Source organism: Callorhinus ursinus, unplaced genomic scaffold (genome assembly GCF_003265705.2).
Source record: "Callorhinus ursinus isolate GAN/ISIS: 27379988/994484 unplaced genomic scaffold, GSC_fseal_2.0 scaffold1, whole genome shotgun sequence".
NCBI lineage: Eukaryota > Metazoa > Chordata > Mammalia > Carnivora > Otariidae > Callorhinus > Callorhinus ursinus.
In genome coordinates this window covers 65,004,369-65,027,305 of record NW_027397063.1, presented here as the reverse complement: position 1 = coordinate 65,027,305, position 22,937 = coordinate 65,004,369, and the positions used below count along the sequence as shown (strand labels likewise).

Below are 22,937 nucleotides of genomic sequence, written 5' to 3'. Positions count from 1 at the left end.
AATCAACTAAATTTCCTAAATAGATCAATTCTTTGCACGCCTGGTACTTAATGCTATTAAACCAGTATGTTTTTAATGATTTTGAAAACATTTTGTGTTTCAATTTATTAAGTGTTGCATTTGAAATCTTATATAATGATACTCTTTTTAAGGTATTTTGCAAATATTGTCAAAGTTTAGATGACTTTTTCATTTTCAACATGTTCAGGCAGGATGAAAACTTTAAAAACAACAGGGGTGCTTGCTAAAAGTGCAGTTTCTGTTCTCACTACTATCCTTAGCTCCTACCTACTAGATCAGAATAGGGGGGTGGAGGCCCAGAACCTGTATTTTAAGTAACAGATTGCTTTTTAGCTTGAGAATTTGTGTTTCTGATGGACTGGAAAAGGGCAGGCAGGAAATGTCCTTAAAATGGGCAAGAAATGAAGGTGATTATTAATATTCTGGGGAAGGCTTGCAATGGTTTACTTTCAGACTCACCAGGATTCACCATTTCAAACTACAGATGGGAAGCCAGAACTCAAAATCTCTGTGGGTTAATGAGCAGCATAAGCATTTCTATGCTACTCTTACACTATTATGTCCTAATCTATATGCATTTATAGATCTCATTCTCACAATTGTACCACTGTTCTTTGTCTCTCTTATCCAATAGTCAGTGAATGTCTCTGGGGCAATGACTAAGCCTTATTTATCCTTAGATCCCTAGTTCCTTGCAGAGTGCCTGGCGTAGTAGAGGTATTCACTCAATAGGTCAACAAATACATTCTTATATTCATTCATTCCATAAATATATATCGAACTTCTACCATGAATCAGGCACTGTTCCAGGTGCTATGAACACAATGGTGAATGACACAACTACCTGAGCAAACAAAATCCTCATCTCTAGGCTGTTTCTTTATAAGAAAATGCAATCATAATATTGTCTTTCTGTCTCTCAGACGATTTGGAGGATGATGAAGCAGATGTCTATGAAATGACTCAAAATTTTTTGAGGAAAGAATAAAAAAGACAACACAGAGGAGACTATTCCACAGTCCTGAGGGAAAAAATTCAAATATCATTTGATTGGCTTTTCTTTTTAATAAGTTTGCCTAAAATAAGAACAACTTAAAATATGTCTTTGTTGCTGGTAAATAAACTGGGATTATATGAAGCTGATGAAGCATTATGCCAACAGTTCACTGATCATAAGTCATTTGATATCTCAGTTTGGCAGAGTTTATTCTCAGGGAGTGTCACAAACCCTACCTGACCTCTTGTTCTTCACTGGTCAGGCCCAGTCCAAACGTGTGGTGGATGTCATGGCAGGAGTTGCTATCTTCCAGCAGCCTAGGAAGTGGTCAGGACAAGAAGCATGCTTTAATTCATGGCATTCAACAAATCACTGTTCTTCCCTTTTACCCTGATGAATGCTGAGAAAAAGCCAAACTTACCCAACTTTCTGAAACCTCTTCTCCAAATAGTCCCAAATGTACCTGATTTTTTGCACTTGTATACATCGCAGCTGCAATTACAAATGTGATAGAACAAGTGTCATTCACAAAGTAAAGCCCATGGGGGGAGGTGAGGGCAACTTGTCACAAGTCCCCACACCACACTCACTTTCCTTGATACCTTGTTGTAATTCCCAGCCTAGCACTGTGACATTCAGAACTTCCATCCAATAAACATTTGCATTACTCTTTTTTCAAAAACATGCCATAACATTACACTCAAAATTACTTACTTTTAATTCTGGCTTCAATACGGCTTGGTTAATGACAGAGTGGCGGTCAGCCACCAGGGGTTCTTCTGGGTTCTTGCTTATAGGAAACTTCAGTGTGGATAAGTAGAGGCATATAACCTTCTTCCTCATATATCTTTGAAATTCATCCTAGAGAAGACAATCCAGCCCATGCAATTCTCAAATGTTGTTTATTTAATAAGCCAATCAACTAAATACCTACCTAGACCAGTGGTTCCCAAAGTTTTGGCTATAGAGAAGAGCATCAGCATTATCTTGGAACTTGCTAGAAATGCAAATTCTCAACCCCACCACAAGCCTACTGAATCAGAAATTCTGGGATAAGGTCAGCAGTCTGTGTTTTAAGGACCCTCCATGTAACTGATTTGCATTAAAATTTGAGAACCACTGTGCTAGATAATAAAAAAGAAAGACACACTTTACAGGAAAGTTTTATATCCAGAAAATATTTTCCAGTTATCTTTGAAATGACATTTAGATGTTTAAAATGTCTACTTTCCCCTCAAAATATATATTCTTAAAAAACTGAACTATCCTTCCTGTGTTATGTCTTTAAGAGTTATAACACTGACAGCCCCTGCTTGTGTAAAGGCTAAAGGCATTGAGAATTAGCCTGACATGGTAGAAACTTCCCTAGGGTGACATGGAGGACATGTCCTTCCTTCCTTCCTGAGTCAAAATAAGAGATGGCAAGTAGGTTCAGGGATAGTTTTGCCATCTCCTATTTGGGGACAAGAAAACTTGAGTAAAGAAAGATCTACTCTGGAATGCCAGCCAGTCAATTGTTGTGCCACCAATGCAATGCTGAAGGACACTCACCGTTGTTTTTAGCAAAACAGTGTCTGCTTCTTGCAAGGGGCATGGAATGCAGTTGGCCCACACCCTCCACTGGGGCTTCCAATAGAACACCAACAGAAGAAACCCGCAGGTCAGCATGGATGTTATAAGGCAGAGGGCTCTGCGTAGATTCTGGGTCCGGTAACCAAACACCTCCTGCCATGTAAATAAAACATGACTCTATTTTTCTTTTTTCACATAAACACATCACTTTGTTCCAAGAAACACAAGCGTTAGATGCAGCGATATTAGTTGGGAGGGAAATCTGGTTTCAGCTAGTTGAATCAGACTGATTGCTTACAGCTGTCAGCTGATACCATAAAAAAAGAAGGACTCATTTTGCTATACTGGCATATGGAACTAAAACATGAGACAGGAGGAGCAAGGAACGGGCAGACTTATTTGGTTCTAAATACCGTCAAGAGTCACCCCATGTTTTGGACCAGATTTACTTGTTTCAGGTATAGGGTTTTTTAAAAATTTATTAATGTAAATTTACTGGAGGACAATGATACAAAGGGTAGGATGATATAAATCAAAAGATTGTCTGTGGACGTGAAAGACTTTTAAAAGACAACTCATAGGAATTTACCTTGACAGTAACATGCTGAAATATTTCTACTTTTAGTAGTAAGGTGATTGATATTATTCCAAATAGAGCGAAGACTTTGAGACGTGGTTTTAGGGGAAACACATAGCCAAACACATAGCCAAAAACAATAGATTCCTTTATTTCAAGCCAATTTCTAGTTTCCATCTTCCACAATGAAGTTTAACAGCGTTTGTTTTCAAATTTCAAAAACTAGACTTTTAGTGTACTTGGAAGACCCAGAGGGATGCTGATTATGAATGACATTATTACTATACTATTATTTTAGTTTCTGCTGTTATTTTTATGTGTTTTTTTCCCTAAGATTCTGAACTCCTGTGTCCAGATCACAGAAATGTAATGCCAAGAAAATAGGTTTTTGCTGAGTTTCTATAGCATTTTTAATAAAAGAATCTCCTGAATTTTATACCAGTTTAGATCCTGTTATAATGAATCTCTTGGCTTAATATTTTGGAAAAGTTTTCATCTTCGATATGGTCATTTTCATTAATTTTTTCCTAGTTAAGAAATCTGTCGTAGATTAAGATTTTAATAACAGTTGTTGAAAGTAATCCTTAAACATAATGGAGAGGTCACAGGTAGCAAAGATGCAAGTTTGAGTCACTGCTCTACTAGTTATCACCTATGTGACCTTAGGTAAATCATATCACCTCTAGGGAATCCCAATTTATTCCTTTACAAAACAATTAGAAATACATGCCTTACAGGGTACTTGTGCTCAAATGAGAAAATGTCTCCTTAAGTACTCTGCAAAGTAATTACAATTTTAAGAGTTCCTTTCCAGTGTTCCTCAGTATTAACAACATGGGAAAAAATGTTCATTAAGTTTACTGATGCAGCCACTCTATTTTGAGATTATTCATGACGAGGTTTAAATGTAACTTAAAAATGTGTTCACTCTACTTCTAAGCATATTTTCAGTTGGGTCTACTTTCTGTCTTCCTACCTACCTTCTGAATCTATAAACCTGTTTTAGTTTTATTTGTGAATGATAGTTTTATTAGACTCCAATAAACTGTATATGCCAGTTCACATGTTCTGTCATAAATATGCATTATTTTACTAAGTTATTCATGGAAGCTTATTGCCAAGTTGTTCAAAATTGAAGCAGAACAGTTTGGAATTTTAGGCCAGCTTGTAGCTGAAAAAGCACATCTCAAATACCTTTCCCTCTTTTTTTGTTAACTTACATACAACGATGGCATTGGTAATCATAATTCTGATACCCCTTCAGTTTTTTTTATACATTTTTTATTTGAAAAAAGGAACTAACAATGCCAGCAAGACAGCAATAAAATCACTACAACTACATACAGCTAATAACCTTATAAATTGGAATAATTCTTTAGAGAAAGCAAGGTGACAAATTATACCAAGATTTATAAAGATGTTTCTATCCCTTGAATCAGTAATGCCACACTTGGAAATACACCCTAAGGAAATAATACACAAAGTAGAAAGTAATGCATGTAACGATGTTCGGTGCAGTATTATCTGTAATAGCAAAGTTATTGGAAGAACCAAATGATAGCTAACCGTTCAGCAAGATGTGAAATATCAAAACAATGGCCAAGGTGGCACCATTAAAAAGAAAATGTATGAAGTCAATGCAGAACTATGGACCATTCTATGATATAATGTTAACTGAAGAAAAAGACAAAGAATAGATAGAATAGATGGGAAAAAATAGTAACTTTAACCCAACGATATCAGTAATTACATTATATATAAATGACATTACTACCGTGATTGAAAACAAAGATTGTCAGACTAGGTAGTAAAAAACCCACTTGTAAACCTCTTGTAAACACAAGAGATACCTTTAAATACAAAGAAGCAAATAGATTAAAAGGAGAAAGATAGGGAAATAAACAATGCAAAGACTAACAGAGAAGAATTAGTATAGTAAAAAAAAAAAGAATTAGTATAGCTGTGTTAATATCAGATAAAATAGACTTTATTTTTTTTAAGATTTTATTTATTTATTTGACAGAGAAAGAAAGAACACAAGCGGGGGGGAGCAGCAGACAGAGGGAGAGGGAGAAGCAGGCTCCCCAATGAGCACGGAGCCCTACACTCGGTTGTAGGACCCTGGGATCATGACCTGAGCTGAAGGCAGATGTTTAACCAATTGTGCCACCCAGAGGCTCCCAAAATCGACTTTAAAAAATAAATATTCTGGAAAAAAATAAGCATACTTCATAATCTAAAAAAATCAAATCAACAGGAAGAAATAACAATTTTAGATTTTAAGGGCACTTACACACATAGTTTCAAAATTTGTAAAGCAAAATAGAACTTAAAGTCACTGTCATCATAGGAGATTTTAACACTCCTTTCTCACTAACTGATAAGACTAATAGAAAAAAAAATTTTTTTTCAGTGAGAATACAGGACGTTTGAACAAACCCATTAACTAAATTGACCTAATTGACAAAGAAAATTATAGCCCCAAACTGCATAATTCGAATTCAAGTCCACATAAACTATTTACCTAAATTTACCACATTCTGGAACATAAACTATTATGACATTATAATTAAACTAGAAATTAACAGCAGAATAACTTAAAAATCCCCAAATGTTTGGTAATTAAATAGCATTTTTCTAAGCAATACAAGTGAATCAAATGAGAAATTACAATGGGCATTAAGAAACATTTTGAACTGAATAAAAATGAAAATTGACAAATCAAAACTTGTGGGATGCACTTAAGACAATGATTAGAGGGAAATTTATAGTTTTAAATGTTTATGTAAGAAAAGAAAAAATGTTTGAAATCAATAAAATAAGCTTCCAACTCAAGAAGCTATAGAAAGAGCAGCAAATTAAACCTTAGAAAGTGTAAGGAAGAAGATAATAAAGAAAAGCAGAAATGAATAAAATAGAAATCAGGCATACAATAAAGAAAATCAATAATGTTGAATTTGTACTTTAAAAGTTTAATAAAATTGATAAACTTAAATAAATTTGAATATTTTACTGCTATTAAAGAAAATTCATGTGTAACTAAAAGCTTTTCTACAAAAAAATATTCAAACCCAGATGGCTTGTGAATCCTTTCAAATATTTAAGGTAGAAATGATATCAATTTTGCATGAACTCTTCCATAAGTAGAGGAGGTGGGAATGTTCCTAACTTGTTTCGTGAAGTCAGCATACTCAGACACCAAAATGTGATAGGTTTGTTAAAAGAAAGGAAAATTACAGGCTAAGATTTGTAAGAAGCATAGATGAAGTAACCCTGAAATATATTATCTAACTAAATCAGTGATATATATTAAAAGTTAATATGTCATTACCAAATGGGGTTTGTTCTAGCATTGCAAGGGTTTGAAAATCAATCAATGTATTTTAGTATGTTAACATTCAGGAGGAAAATCATAACAATATCTCAACTGGTACAGAGAAATAGTTTGATAAAATCCAACACTAATACATAATAAGGAAAAAAAAAGAAAGAAAGAGAGGGAGAAAGAAAGAAAGAGAGAGAAAGAAAGAAAGAAAGAAAGAAAGAAAGAAAAAAAGAAAGAAAGAAAGAAAGAAAGAAAGAAAGAAGAAAGAAAGAAGAAAGAAAGAAAGAAAAGAAAAGAAAAGAAAAGAAAAGAAAAGAAAAGGAAAGGAAAGCAAGCAAGCAAGCAAGCAAGCAAGCCTCTCAGCATACTAGGAATAGACAGGAACATCCTTCAGCTAACATCATGCTTAATAATGAAATACTGATTACTTCCCCCCATGAAGTTAAAGGTAAAATAAGATTATCAATAATTACCACTAATATTTAATATAGTACCGTAAGTTTTAACAAGTGCAATAAGACAAGAAAAAGTAACAATACTTATAACAATTGGAGCATAAGAAGTGACAATACTGTATTAATACTTAAAAGTTGCTAGGAGAGTAGATCTTAAATGTTCTCCTCACAAAGAATAAATGGTAATTGTGTGAAGTGATGGAAGTGTTAGCTAACACTTTGGTGGTAAACATTTCACACTATTTAAGTGTACCAAATCGACATGTACACCTTAAATTTATACAATGTTGTATGTCAATTATATCTCAATAACGCTAAGAAAAAAAACGTAGAACTCTGTACGAATAGATAATATAATTATGCACATTAAGAAATCTGAAAGAATGTACAAATTATTAAAGTTAATAAGTGAATTTGCTGGGGCCTGGGTGGCTCAGTCGGTTAAGCATCCAACTCTTGATTTCAGCTCAGGTCGTGATCTCCGGGTTGGGGGATTGGCCCCACCTCAAGTTCAGTGCTCAGTTCAGAGTCTGCTGGAGATTCTCTCTCCCTCTCCCTCTGCCCCTCCCCCTGCTCATGTGCTCTCTCTCTCTCTCTCTCTCTAAAATAAATAAATAAATAAAATCTTTAAAAAAATAAGTGAATTTATCAATGAGTCAATATATAGAAAACCAATTTGATTTGTAATAATTTGAAAATGAAGCTATCAGTAATATTATCAAGCAAAACAAAAAAATCAGTATCCTTATAATAGTTCTAACCAAGTTAAACCTCTAAACTGAAAACTGCACTTTATTGCTGAAAGCAAAGATCTAAATAAAGGGAGATATATATTAAATTTGGGGATTAGCCAGGAGCAATCCCATTTATAATCACGTCAGACATTTTTTATGGTAATTGATGAGCTGATTCCAAAACTGGTATGGAAGCACAAAGGACCTAAAGTAATCAAGACCATTTTCAAAAAGAACAATTGTGGAGGACTTACACTACCAGAAGTAAAGACTTACTATAAATTCCTAGTAATTATAAACAAAAAAAGGGGGGGGGGCGGAGACCAAGAAGAAAGAAAAAAGAAAGAAAAGAAAAACAAAATAGGGAATCCAGAAAGAGACTCAAACATATGTAATCACTTCATTTACAAAAAAAGGAAGCACTGCAATTCAGTGGGGGAAAGGATGGTTTGCTCGGTAAGTAGTTGCTGGATCAAAATGAATAGTACTAGAAAAATGAGTCTCCCCTCCAGTTTACTCCATACACAAAAATTCATTAATAGTAGCACATATGCTTAAATGTGACAACTAAAACATAGATCATCTGAAAGAAAACATAGAAAACATATTTCATGAACTTTAAGTACACAATATTTCTTAAACAGGAAACAAAAAAAGACAAAAAATATATGTGACTTTATTAAAATTAAAAGCTTCTGTTTATCAAAAGCCTCTGGAGAAAATATTAGCCATATATGTGTATCTGTACCTATATATAAAAAAATCATATTTGGAAAATACAAAAACTACTACAAATCAATTAAAAGAAATATATACAGAATAAAAAATGAGAAGACTGAAATAGGCATTTTACAAAAGAAGATTTCTCATATAGCATTCAAGAAGATGCTCAGTATCATGTCATTAAGGAAATGCAAAATAAAATTACAATGACATATCAGAGCCTAGAATAGGCAAGACAATCCTAAAAAAGAACAAAGTTGAAAGACTTACACAACTAGATTTGAGGACTCACTCTAAAATGACACAATGATAAAATGACACAATGATATAGCCATAGAATAGTTAAAACTAAAAAGACTGAATACACCAAGTATTGGTAAAAATGTGGAGCAATGTTACTCTCATACATTGTTATTAGGAGTGTAAATTGGTACAAACGTTTTGAAAAACTGTGTTGCTCAAGATACAAATATTCTATGAGCTAGTAACTCCATTCTTAGATTTTTACACAGAGAATTGTATATGTTCACAAAAAGATTTGCACAAGGATATTCATATCAGCTTTATTCATAAGAGCCCCAAACTGGAAACAATCTAAAGGTACATCAACAGGAGAAAAATAAATAAATTTTGTCTTTTCCTACAATGGAATACTACAAAACAATTTTAAAAATGAGCTTCTAAAGCAAACAACAGCATGTATGAATTTCAAAGACATTATACTGAATCAATGAAGTATGGTAAATCAATACACAAGTCTATTCATAGGAAGTTCCAAAATGAGCAAAAATAATTGGTGGTAGATGTCATTGAACTGTGCACTTAAGATCAGTGCGCCTTATCGACACCACTGTATGTATATGCCAATAAAAAGTAAAGGTGGGGGGCACCTGGGTGGCTCAGTCCGTTAAGGGTCTGCCTTTGGCTCAGGTCATGATCCCAGAGTCCTGGATCAAGCCCCGCTTTGGGATGCCTGTTCAGCAGGGAGCCTGCTTCTCCCTCTGCCCCTCCCCCTGCTCAGGCTCTCTCTCTCTCTCTCTCTCTCTCTCTCTCAAATAAATAAAATCTTTAAAAAAGTGAAGGGGGTTGTTTATTAGACACTATTCCAAATAGGTGGGAGTTACTTTAATTACTTTAATGGAGTTAGATTCAGAAAGAGAAAATGACAGCAAAATTTGAGAAGTGAAAAGAGAGAAGAGCAAGAGAAGGAATTTCTGTGGGAAATGGAAGAAAGGTTTGATGACCTAGGAAGACTATAGTTGCCTCCCGGTGTGGATGATTGGGAAGCGCTGGTTTCCACTGAGCAGAGATAAAATCACATCCCTAATAATCAAGAAAAGGGAAGAGGTTTCTGTGAAAGATCCTGCTTATGGTTGGGGACAGCTCAATCAAAATGTCAGCAGATTTTTTTTCCCCGTCTGTTCAAAAATAAGTAAGTAGATAGATATCAAAGAGCTTATAAATATCATACTAACTTTCAGAAATATGTAGCTCTTTGAGTAAAGATGATTAGAAACAATATTTTTGCTTCCTTGATAAATTGGCCTCATAAACCTTAGTAAATTTCCTTTTTGTCATTTCTCAGTTTTCCCAAAGGTTATATGCTAGACATGGGAATTGAGGTTTTGGTTAAAAGAATCATTTGTTAATGTGTCATTCCTTTACAAATACTCTTGGTCAGCTTGTCAACGTTTGTGTAATTTGAGTTTAACACAGTGTATGTTTCCATTTTGATCAATTAATCTCAAGTATAATCCAAGCATTCTAAATGATTACTCTTCTGATGCAGTAAGAGTCACTCAGAGTTCTCCAAAGTATTAAATACCCATGGTAAAATCCACTAAGATGTGCAGGGTAGAGGAGGGAGCCAGGAGCAATATGGGTGCTGTAAGAGGAAGCTGAGTGGAATCCAGAAGTCTTGTGGATGTAAAGACACTGGGAACAGAGAGAGGGAGGATCAGACTCTCAAACCCACTACACATGGTTCCTTGCAGTCAAGTGGGTTTTGCCACTTCCTAGCTATGTGATCTCGGGATTTAACTTCTCTAAATATCAGTTTCCATCTCTGTACTTAGCAGACAATAGCACACACCCGGAAGCCTAGTTGTGAAGATTAAATAGAGGTGTAAGGTGTTGAACACAAAGGAAGCTTTCAATGTTAGTAGGTGGCTTGGTAATAGGTTCAGCCAAAGGTGGTGGAGAGAGTTTTCAGTTTTGAGTCGCAACTGAAATACTGAAACAAGTTTGGTAATGGAAACATGGATCTGTGTTCCATGGGGTGAGGAACTCATATCTGACACCTATTAGTCGAGCTGAATAGTACAGGGATGGTGCCATCTTAACATAGACTTGAATTGTACTCTCTCGAAACAGTCCTCTCACTTTTCTGTTTCCCACTAAAATTCTGTATTCCTGATACCAGGAGAGGTACCATATCTTTAAAGGTCTTTTCCTAGGCCCAAAGTCCAGAGGAAGTAGCCTGGATTAGGAGGAACAATAAAATATGCACATGCCTTTCAAGAGAGGTTGTTGCTAAAGGTCACAACTTAGAGCTCTATCCCGGTCTATCAGCAGAGCCTCTTTTATTTATACCCCACCCTATTGCCTTCTAGAAGCTCTCACTTCTGTTCTCTGCTACATCAGTTACTAGTTAATGTGATTTGGGTAAATGATTTAAATTCACTAAATTTTAGATTCCTCATGTGAAAAATGCAGCTGGTTGTAAAATGTAACAGAAGTAGTCTGGTGTAGCAGTTAAAAGCTGGGGATATGGCATGAGAAAATCAGTTCAAATTATTCCTCTACTGCTTAACCGGTTGGAAGACATTGGGCAACCTACTTTATTTCTTCTGATGACCCAATTTCCTCTTCCATAAATGAAAATGATTACAATACCTTCCAGGGTTGTTGTGAGAAACTGAGTTAATGCATGCAAAGCATTTAGCACAGTTCTTGAAACATTTTGAGTATGCAGTATACATTAACAGTTAATATTAGCTTGAATAATGTACAGTTCAACAAAATTTCAGTAGATTAAAAGTGGCTAGTCCCACTGGAGTCACTGTGAAACAATTCTACCACAGGCAATATTCAGAACCAAATGCTATTTGGGAAAACCATAACTTGTATTTCTAAAAGTGATTGATCCAATGGCTTACATGGAATTTTTGCTTTTCACAACAGAGCACCAACTGTCAAAATTAAAGTCAAACACAGGCCAAAAAGAAAACTGCTCATCTTTGTAATACATGAAACTGGGAGAAGGGCTTTAAGATAAATACTAAATTGATTCAAAGATTAATTAGCTTAGTAAGTATATATATGAGCATGCATATGCACACGCACACACACACACATACACACAAACACACAGGTCCCAGTACAAACATCTTCCTTGTACAGGAAGAAAACTGTGTAATAGGAGATCCTGCCCCCGCAGTGTGATGTAATTTTGTATCTGTTATTTAACTGAGCCTCATTTTCTCCGCGTAAAGTAAGTAGCTGACTGGCTAACTCATAGGGATTAAATGAGAACATAACACACATGGAGTGATAGTATATAAAGGGTACTTTTAAGATTATTTTCCTTTTTTTCTTTTTTTAATAGGTAGCTCTTATAGTTCCATCTCTGATGGAACTAAGATTGGCCAAATTCCTTAGGAAAGGAGAGTTACAGGGTGCAGCTTCAGCTAAACATTGTTTCTTCCCAAAATTCTCTTTAGGAGGGATCTTCTTAGTCATGTGGAGCCATCCGTAGGCTCTATGCCTGTCTTTGTTCCAGAATTTCATCGCATCTAGAGCACTAGCTTTTGTGCATGACTCGTCTTGTGAACAGGTGCTTTATCATTTTTGTAAATCATTTTATTCTTATACTCACCTTTCATGCATTCATCTAAGTATTTGTTGCATACCCACCATGCACAGGCACAGTACTATGGGTCTTTTTGGTTACAGTCCATAACACATTCAGTTACTCGAACCAACATTCTCACAGCACAAAGTTGTAAAGTACCTACTCAACCAAGACATGACATAAATAACTCTCAGTACTATAATTACGTTCTGTGAATGGCAATGCCAGTTTTTTGCTGTAAAGTGTTAGGCTTTTCCATGGGTGGGTGTTCCAATAGCCTTAGAGTAAGTTAGCTTTTTCTGGGTAGGCATCAAATGTTTAGTCCCTTGAACATGGCCAAGGAGATAATATCTCTGTGTCCTTTGATAGGGCAAGAATTCATCATGTTTGCCTTCTTTTGTTCCAAACAACAATCACATCACCAAGTTTCTGTTAATTATTAAATAATATAATAATTATTATAATTATTGATAATATTGATAAATTATTATTTGTAGATCAAAAAAACTGAGTCTTAAAGATGTTCAAAATAATTATTGAAATAGTTCAACATCTTAAATTTTCCCCTATGCTTTTCTTCTGGAATAAGAAAGACCCTTTCCTCTTTAACAGTGTGAATCAAAACCCAGTCCCAATGAGATGAGCATACTATCACTCTCAGCTACACACATTCCCATAAATTCAACTACCCTAACAAAAGTGCTAATATGTGGTCTCCCTGTAAGTAAAAGTGTAGTTAAGGACCTTCTTTTGACGTGGGTAGGGGTGAAAGAGCAGTAAGTGTGGGTCAAAAGGTAAAGAGATGCATGGGCTAGTCAGCAGGGACAATTTCTAGAGCCAGAATTTGCCTTAGACCAAGGACATGGGACAACATGGCATGTTCTGTTAAAGTTTATTCCTGGAATAAGAGCATTACCAAACAAGAGCAGTGTCTCAAAGATTATTTGGTTCAAATTCCTTCCTGAAAAAAATAGCTATAGACCATCTTTCTCCGGTGAACATCTAGTATCTGCTTAAGATAAGCTACTCACTAACTTATAGGACTATATTTTCTCCTGTTGGACAGCTGTGGTGCATTAGTTTTCTATTGCAGCATAACAAACTTAGTGACTTAAAACAACAGAAATTTATTATCTCACAGTTTCTGTGGGTTAGGAGTCTCATTAGCTGGGTCATTTGCTCAGTGTCTCAAAAAACTGAGATCAAGGTGTCATCTAGGCTGTGTTCCTTCTGGAAACCAAGGGCCTCTTTCAAGATCTCATGTTTATTGGCAGGATTCAGTTGTTTGTAGCTCTGAGATAGAGATGCCCATTCTTATGCTGGTTGTCAGCCAGAAGTTGCTCTCAGTTCTTAGTTCTTAGAGACAGTCAGAGTTCCTACCACACTGAGCCTTCCAACGTCAAAGAGGCAATGGAGAAACTCCCTTGGATCAAGCCCCTCTCACACTCTAAATCTCTCTATCTTCAGAAAGGACACAATATCTTTTCTGGCCCACCTGATTAGGCGAGGCCTACCCAGACAATCTCCCTTTTGATGAACTCAGCTGAGTCCAAGTTAATTACAGCTGTAAAATCCATTTTGCCACATAACATAACGTAATCACAGGAATTACAGCTTATTGTATTTAAATGGGTTCCACCACACTCAACTGAAGGGAATTATACAAGGGCAGGGTCAATGGAGAGTTGTCATGTTAAATTCTGTCACCACAGGTTAGGAAATTCTCCCATAATGAAAATAAATCAGGCTGGGCTCTACCAACTTCTCCTCTGTTCTCCACAACAACCTCTAACTATTGGAAGACAAGTGCCTTGACTGCTCTTTGGGGAACTATTCCCGATGTCTTTTAAATGATTCTTATTTGTGATATCCAGATACCCCTCTAAATACACGATACTTTTTGTGTGAATCTTAGAATTAAATATAACTCCCTAGAGGTTTCCTAAATAGTACAGATTATAACAGGACTATTACTTCTATTATGCAGAACAGACTTCTATTGAGACATCCAAGGACTAATGTTTTATAGCAATATCATCCTAGCAACTAAAATTCAACCATAACCAAATAAAGAACTTTAATTGCTTTCTCATGCATAGCTACTAAGCTCAAGTCATTGATATCCCCACTTTCTGTCACCTAGATTGTTATCTCTTTCTCATAGTGAGGTGTCAGTTGCAGATTAGATAAGCTTGCCTTCATCCAAGCTGTTAATATAAATGTGACAAAAGACAAGAAAGAGCCACTAGGGCACAATTTTTATTTTCTTATTTGATCCTTTGAGTAGGGTTTGTGTGTGTGTGTCTTTTAATGGAAGATGAAGAGTATATGACATTGTTTAAAATAATTTAGACACTCCAAGTTCCTGATTTTTCTTACTAACTCTTCACATACTGTTTTTGTAATTGTAGACCTCAAATGGTTATCACTCCCCAAGTTTAATCAGAGAAAGGGGAAATATTCCCAACCTCAATTTCGCCTACTATACACAGTTCTGCATTTTTCAAATTGCACACCATAAGTCCTGACTCCTTGGATGTAAATGAACTCTTTATATTTTCATAGCACTTCCCATATTTCATATGTGGCCCTTGAAAACGTTTTAAGTCAGGAGGGATAAGTGATGTTGTTCTTGGGCAACTAGCAAGGTCCCAAAAGTTATCCACAGCACATGGTTAGCAGTGGGTCTTTGTCTAAAGCCCATGTCTGCTCTCTTAGAGTCCAGGAGTCCTCCACTGTTCCCGAGGAAAAAGTTACCATGAAGTGAAGTGCTCTCCTGTCAAATGTGTCCTCCATACCAAGTAGCCATTTTGCCCTCTGGAGCTGCTTCCAGTTGTAATATTGACACTTTAATTTGGTAGGTGTTTGTACAGAGGGGAGGGCACCAACCGAATGGCTGGGCTTTGCAACTCATGTGAATACAGCGTCTCTTGTGTCTCAGGGACAGAATCAAGATCATCTTTAGAAAGTAAATGCAGCAAGAATGGCCAAGGAGGATCCTGAAATAAATGCTAACATTGCGCACAGTGTGCCTCCAGACATGCCTGGCTGAGGAGAGATATCTCTGTGATTAAGAGAATTAAAATACTAGGCTATAAACTTTAAAAATATGCACATAGGGAAAAATAAAGAGCTACCAAAGATTTTCATGAACACTTATCTGCACATTGAAATAAACATCAGAACCGGCACAGAATTGTTGAGCAGTGAACACAGGTAAGTAGGTTTTAGTTCTTTAAATCCCTTCAGTCTGAAGACTGTAAGCACTCTACCATTGTCAAGATCAGCACGGTATAATAATAGAAGCCACTGATGTGAATGCATTTGTAATTAAATGTCCTAGTAGCCCTGTTAAAGAAGCAGGTGAAATCAATTTTCATAATGTAGTTCATTTAATCCAACATATCTGAATGTTGTCATTTCAATGTGTAACCAATATAAAATTACTAATGAGATATTTCACTCTTTTTTTTCTTTTACTATCTTCAAAATCTGGTATGTATTTTATACCTATAGCACATTCAGTTTGGTCCAGCTACTTGACTAGTGCTCAAAAACCACATGTGGCCCGTGGCTACCTTCTTGGACAGTGCAGGTATAAATGAAATCACTTATTTTCCTTAGGTTAACAAAGAAGGGTATGTGGAGAGAGGGTGGGTGTGGATTTCCCACAGATCTCATGGGGAACTGGGAGGCCAAGCAGGTAACTGACACCCTTCTGCTATGTGAACCATATCCCTTGGGCCCTTTCCCCCTCCGGTGTGCTCTCTCTGTCCCAGCCCCTATGCTCCTCTCTCTTTCTCATTGTCTAGCTGTAAACACGATTGCAGTGTAAACATCATGGAGTGTGAAGGGGGAAGAAGTGGGCTGGATTTCCTGCCTGTCCCTTGTAGACGGAAGACCTTAGGCAAGTTACTTAACCTCCCTGGTCTCACAGTTCTTTTCTATGAAATAGGTTTAATTCCTTCATCACTGAGTTCCGGGGATCAAATAAAATAACAAATGTAAACTTGTCAGTCTCAAACAGACACTGTAGTTGTCAAGGTTTTAGTGATTTTCTTTTTTTTTTTTAAGATTTTATTATGTATTTATTTGAAAGAAAGAGAGTACACGAGAGAGAGCATGAATGGGGGTGGGGGGAGGGGGCAGAGGGAGAGAGAGAAGCAGACTCCCCACTGAGCAGGGAGCCAGATGTGGTGCTCTATCCGAGGATTCCAGGATCATGATCTGAGCCGAAGGCAGATGCTTAACTGACTGAGCCATTCAGGCGCCCCAGTGATTGTTTTTCAAGATGTATAGATGTTTAGTAGAAAAGGTAACAGGGGAAAAGAGAAAACTTTTTTAAAAATATGTGCTAAATTCTAGGCTACACTACTCTTTTTTCAGTACTTGGTGCTTAAAACCTCTCTATGCTGCCAGCATAACTTCAGCCCAAAGCATACTGAGCCTAAGTTATACAGATACACCCAAAACATAAGAGTAAAAAAAAAGTTTCCATTTTTGCCTGAATTTGCCCAATTACATGACCCAGATGATAAGTGGGAGACACCTCAATGAGCACCATGTGGGGTACACGCTGAATACTCCACGAAATGTCCAAGAAGGAAGGTTCATTTGGTCTGATGCATATGAGGGCAGCAAGAACTCCATCATCTAGAAAACGCAATTTTCTCAGCCCCTGAAATTTCCCCAACTACAAAATCGTACCCTTAGATCTCAGGGAGCTTCACCATACTTAAACCTCTGCAGTTCCTAAAGCCAGCCGCAATATAGTAACACCTGCCCACAGCCTCAGGTACTTTGAGAAGACTGTAATCACAAAAAAGGAAGACTCACCAGTTCATTCTCCTCTCCTTGGTTGAGCAAAGCCCGGTGGTCCTTACTTTTCTCCTCCATCTAAACCAGACCTCTTAGTGGTGTCCCTCCAGGATAATTCTTTGGGGAAAGTCAAAACTAGTTGGGGCTTATGTGAACTCAGAACAGTCACTACTTGTCACTGCTGTTCTTAGGTGCTTTTAAAATCTCTTAGAACGTATCTCACCTATTAGACTAACAAAGAAAAGAGAGGAAATACTCTCCTCAGCCACAGGATTGGTCTATTAATCTATCTTCTTGTGTTTCTTTTTTTTTTTTTCCCCTCCCTGGTGTTTATTTGTTGAGCTAGATGTGAACGCCTCTAGACATAAGTTGTTGAACCAGAAAGACAAATAATTTCCTGTGCTGTCCATGAATGTCTCAGCTAATGAATAAGAATGGCCACTTTAATAAAAACCCAAGACAGGGGTACCTCGGTGACTCAGTCGGTTAAGCGACCAACTCTTGATTTTGGCTCAGGTCATGATCTCAGGGTCATGAGATTGAGCCATGTGTGGGGCTCCACACTCAGCGCAGAGTCTGCTTGTCCCTCTCCCTCTGCTCCTCCCCCTCCCTCTGCTCCTCCCCACACACTCTCTCTCTCAAATGAATAAACAAAATCTTAAAAAAAAAAAAACCCAAGACAAAAAGATTAACCAGTGAGAGAGGAATAAAAACCCTGTGGACTTTGGTAAAGTAATGGACATGTTGGGGTGACTGAGAATTTAAGGAAGGGGGCTTGGCTCATGACCAGGAATGTAGCAGTCATTTTGGAATCAGAAAAACCTGAATTCCAATCCTTGCTCTACTGATGACCCTGGACAGATCACTTAAAATCTGAATTGTAGGTTTCTAATATGTAAAATATCAATAATAATTATAGAGTTGATATGAGGATCTAAGATGATATTTGTAAAAAATCAACTATAGCACCTGTCATACTCAATTAAAAGATAGATAATCATCACCACCATCATCGTAAACCTAGTCGAAAGGATTAGGGAGTTTTTTAAAAAGGAAGTTTTTTAAAAAGCAAACTAGAATAATAATAATTTGATTACTTTCACTTGCTCTTTTTAGTTTGTAAAAAGTTTTCAGATACGTATATAATGCAGGAGAAATGAGAAAGGCTGATTATTAGGGATATCATGAATTTCCACTATTATATAATCACCAATGAATTTGATATTTTTATCAAAAAAATACCCTGGGATCCATTCAAGGGTTGGTTTATTTGTTTCCAATAAAGACTTTTATCTTTTTTTCTTTTTATTGCATCCAGCCCACTGAGCAAGATTCTTGCCACTTTGACCATGGAAGAAAACTTACTGGGAATTAAAACTACCAAGAATAATACTTGACTCTTTCTACTGAGAGGGAGAGTTATTGGTTGCCTTGAGGGGGAACTAGTGCTACTTTGACATTTAGAAGAATCCAGTGTGCTCCCTGGCCAGGAGGAAGTGGATGATGAAAGTAAACAGACAGTTTTTCATGCCAGAGAAGAGGCTACTGAGGTGCCCACACTAAAGAATACTACGTCATCACAAATGTTGCATTTTAAGTATCGCCAATCAGAGAGCTCAAATTTGGAGAAAGGAGTCTTGAGTTTTAGTAAAATCTAATTAAAGACTTGAGGAGTGGTGCTCATTCACTTCTTACCCGTCAACTATTCACTCATATTTCTGGCTAACAGAACATCTCTTTGTCTGGGCAGTCTGACTTCAGCTAAAGCACCAGGATGAATCATGACTGACCTAAGAGTGGGCATGTGACCCAGTTTTCAACAATAAGATTCAAAGGAAGGACAATTGGGGGCAGAGGTTTTATGGAAAAGATTATCCTATTTTTTAAAATTATCCTATTGATGAAAGAGAGAGAATAACTTATTTTCTACCCATGCCAATGATGTGGAGTCAAGGACAAAAGAGCTTAGATCCTATGATACCACTAAGCCATGGCACTAAGCCTGGGACTACTAACTCTAGACATCTATCTAATACATAATGAGATGTTCTTAATAAAACTGCTCCTGTTTGTGGTTTCTGCTACTTATAGACCAAAGACACAAAATATAACACTCATCAAAACTTTGTTCAACACTTACTCAGCAATTACATGTTTAACAACAGATATTCCAGACACTTTGCTAGCCCCTTGGGATTCAGCAGCAAAAGGAAAGTCGTTACCCTGAGGGAATTTACAGTTGCATGGGAGAGTCAGGCAAATAACAGCCTCTTAAATAGGAAGGATCTAGAACTCAGACTGAATGAGACAAGAACAGCTTCCTGAAGGAAATAACATCTATGCTGACATCTCAAAGATGAGCAAAAACTAACCAGGTGGAAGGAATGAAGGATAATGGTGGGTTATGAGCACAACTAGGCCAGAGAACAGAACAGAATTTGTGAAAAGGTTCAAGGGATATGAGAAAATATAGCCTGTATAGTGTATCAAGAGAAATCAAAGTAAGACTTGAGAATGGAGGGAAAGAAGGGAGGCACTGAGCAATGATGACGGAGATGTGAACAGAGGTGTGCCCGGCCACTAAGAGCTTGTACACCAGGCCAAACTGTTAGTCCATTCTTTGGGGAAGGGGGGTGTATTTTTTTTTTTTTTTTTTTTTGCTTTGTATGTGAACAGAGGGCTTTCTCTACTCACCAAGCCCAAGACCTTAGCTTCTTTCTACTGATGACCAATATTCTTTCAGTTAAATATGAACTCTTCTAATAATCACAACTGTTCACAATGCCTCACAGGTAATGAGTTTTCCAACCCCAGAGGTGCGCCTGCTGACATTTGGCCTATTCACCATACAGATAATTAAGTTATTAGGTCAAAGTTTGTATTAGGTGATCTTGAGGTTCTATAAGTACGGAGCACTTGCTTCAGCCACCAGAGGATTTGCTCTGCAGAGAAAATAACATCTGCTTTAATCCCTACCTCCTGGAGGATCTGCAACGGATATTAAAGGTCAAAGTATCTACTTTCAGATGTCCATAAGTAAGATAATGCCAGTCACACCCCCATGGCTTAGTCAGCCCCCTTCCACAGGTGGAAGACTCACCAATTGTGTTTATGTATGTAGCAGGGGGGTGGGGACATAGGGGTGGGGGATGGGGAAAGGATGAAAGGGTCTCTTGTGGGAGAAGCAGCCTCAACATTGGTGGGAATGGCTTCCTCTAGACTGCTCAGTCATAGCACTCGGGAGATTGTAACTTAAGTTGGGACTCTCCAGATCTTTTCTATCTGAAGAGACCAGATTCTTGATCCCCTGTGACTGGAAGTAAAACACAGTGCATCCTGGTGAACCCTGAAGGCAAATTCCTTATTAATGAGAAGTTGTCAGCACCATATGCCATAAGGTAGGGTCTCCAGAGGCAGGAGGGAGGAAGGAGCAGAATGAGGAAATGTAAAAGAAAAGGAGTGAAATGCTCACCGCACAGGGGCCTGAAGAACTGATCCCCCCGCAGAAGCCTAGTCTTAGACCTTACAAGGCCTTACTGTTTAGACTGAGGAGAATCTCATCTCCTCCCCCAGTCCCTGACTCAAGACACAATTTCCAAAAAACAGGAAAGAAACATGGAGATGAAAAGAGGTTTGCTCAGAGCTACACAGCAAAATAAAGGCAGATCCAGAACTCAGAGCCAGGGCTCTGGTCTGTGGTCCAGCTTATTTCCACTAGGTAATACTTCCTCCTCTTCTGCTGTATTTGTTCTAGAACTCTTCTCTGATTCTGGAGAGATGAAGGACATGGGGGATTATAGGGATTAGGAAAGAAACGATGTCTCCACCCCTAGTCCCTAAGGCTTATGAAGTGAAAAGGCAGTAAGCATGGTGCGGTATGTTAGAACTATGCCTCACCCTCCTGCTTGGCAGGGACAAGATTCCCTGTCCCCACTTCCCCATGAACCTAAAGGGAAGCTAGTCTGGACTTAGATGTCTTACCTAGATTTCAAAGCTCCCTTGCTGTTCTCTCTACTAACTACTGGGGCCTCACGAGAGTATCCCATTTCACAAACATTGTTGAATGTCTACACGGGCAAGACTGTTTATTTAAGGTAAGCCGACTGCTAGAATAGCAACAAATGATAACATTTATCAATGGTTTAACATAGTGGAAGAGCGGGTCTAAGATTGAGGTGGTGGGAGGGCCCTGGTAGAGCAGTTAGGGGAAGAGGAGTTCTCCTCCAAGCAGTGATCCTGAATCCCAGGGTTCTTCCCTCTTGTGTCTTCATCATCTTCAGCAAGTAGCTTCCAAAGCTGCTGTGATTATACAAAAAGGGGATGCATGGAGGATAATCAGGGAAGGTCTCTATGGACCAGTCCTGAAACAGGTACTTTGTATTTGTGCTAGAAGATTGGCTAGAATTCAGCCAAAGAGCTATACTGGACTAACTGCAAAGTTGACTAGGAAATGTGATTGTATGCTTTTCTGTGAGGGCTTCCTGAAGAATAGCAGCCCTGAGCTCCCCACTCTGGGGATGCGGAATGCAGGGTGATTCCATTCCCCCCTACCCCACCCCACCCATCAGCACGGAATGACTTCAGGGAGCAAAGCAGTGCCAACCAGTGGAGCCTGGAGCTGCTTACACCACGCCCTAGCCCCCTGAGCCCTGGAAGTGTATCTGGACTTGGGCAAATCGCCTGAGAATCAGAACAGCAGGCCCTTCCCACACAGAAACCCCTTGGCCACACCAAATCTACTGATTAGAAAGTGCTGCAAAGCTTCGGCTCTGGAAGAAATAGGATCTAGCTTCTTTTTTATTTTTTATTTTTATTTTTTTGTTTTTAAAATTCTTGATTTATTTATTATTATTATTATTATTATCTAGCTTATTTTAATGAGCAGACCAAAAAACACCTAGGCTCTAGCTTCCATATCTTTTGTTTGTTTGTTTTATTTTGTTTTGTTTTGTTTTGATCTAGCTTATTTTTTTTAATTTTTTTATTGTTATGTTAATCACCATACATTACATCATTAGTTCTTGATGTAGTGTTCCATGATTCATTGTTTGTGCATAACACCCTGTGCTCCACGCAGAACGTGCCCTCCTTAATACCCATCAGCCGCTAACCCATCCCCCCACCCCCTCCCCTCTAGAACCCTCAGTTCGTTTTTCATGTTCCATCGTCTCTCACGGTTCCTCTCCCCCTCCGACTTACTCCCCTTCATTCTTCCCCTCCTGCTATCTTCTTCTTTTTCTTTTTTCTTAACATATCTTGCATTATTTGTTTCAGAAGTACAGATCTGTGATTCAACAGTCTTGCACAATTCACAGCGCTCACCATAGCACATACCCTACCCAATGTCTATCACCCAGCCATCCCATCCCTCCCACCCCCAACCACTCCAGTAATACTCAGTTTGTTTCCTGAGATTAAGAATTCCTCATATCAGTGAGGTCATATGATACATGTCTTTCTCTAATTGACTTATTTCACTCAGCATAACACCCTCCAGTTCCATACACGTCATTGCAAATGGCAAGATCTCATTCCTTTTGATGGCTGCATAATATTCCATTGTGTATATATACCACTTCTTCTTTATCCATTCATCTGTCGATGGACATCTTGGCTCTTTCCACAGTTTGGCTATTGTGGACATTGCTGCTATAAACATTGGGGTGCACGTACCCCTTCGGATCCCTACATTTGTATCTTTGTGGTAAATACCCAGTAGTGCAATTGCTGGATCTTATGGTAGCTCTATTTTCAACTGTTTGAGGAACCTCCATACTGTTTTCCAGAGGGGCTGCACCAGCTTGCATTCCCACCAACAGTGTAGGAAGGTTCCCCTTTCTCCGCATCCCCGCCAACATCTGT

General features: G+C 37.8%; 1 protein-coding gene across 1 annotated transcript in view; it reads right to left on the bottom strand.

Moving 5' to 3' along the window:
- ATP13A5 (ATPase 13A5) overlaps nucleotides 1-17,256 on the bottom strand; it is a 123,411-nt gene extending 106,155 nt beyond the window's left edge. The window contains exons 1-5 of the mRNA XM_073903541.1: nucleotides 17,094-17,256; nucleotides 2,570-2,743; nucleotides 1,733-1,879; nucleotides 1,440-1,510; nucleotides 1,255-1,335 (exon numbers count right to left, since the gene is read on the bottom strand). Of these exons, the coding sequence (XP_073759642.1) occupies nucleotides 1,255-1,335; nucleotides 1,440-1,510; nucleotides 1,733-1,879; nucleotides 2,570-2,743; nucleotides 17,094-17,153 (533 nt within the window). The 5' untranslated portion in view covers nucleotides 17,154-17,256. The remainder of the gene's footprint in view (nucleotides 1-1,254; nucleotides 1,336-1,439; nucleotides 1,511-1,732; nucleotides 1,880-2,569; nucleotides 2,744-17,093) is intronic.
- Nucleotides 17,257-22,937: the final 5,681 nt, after the last annotated feature.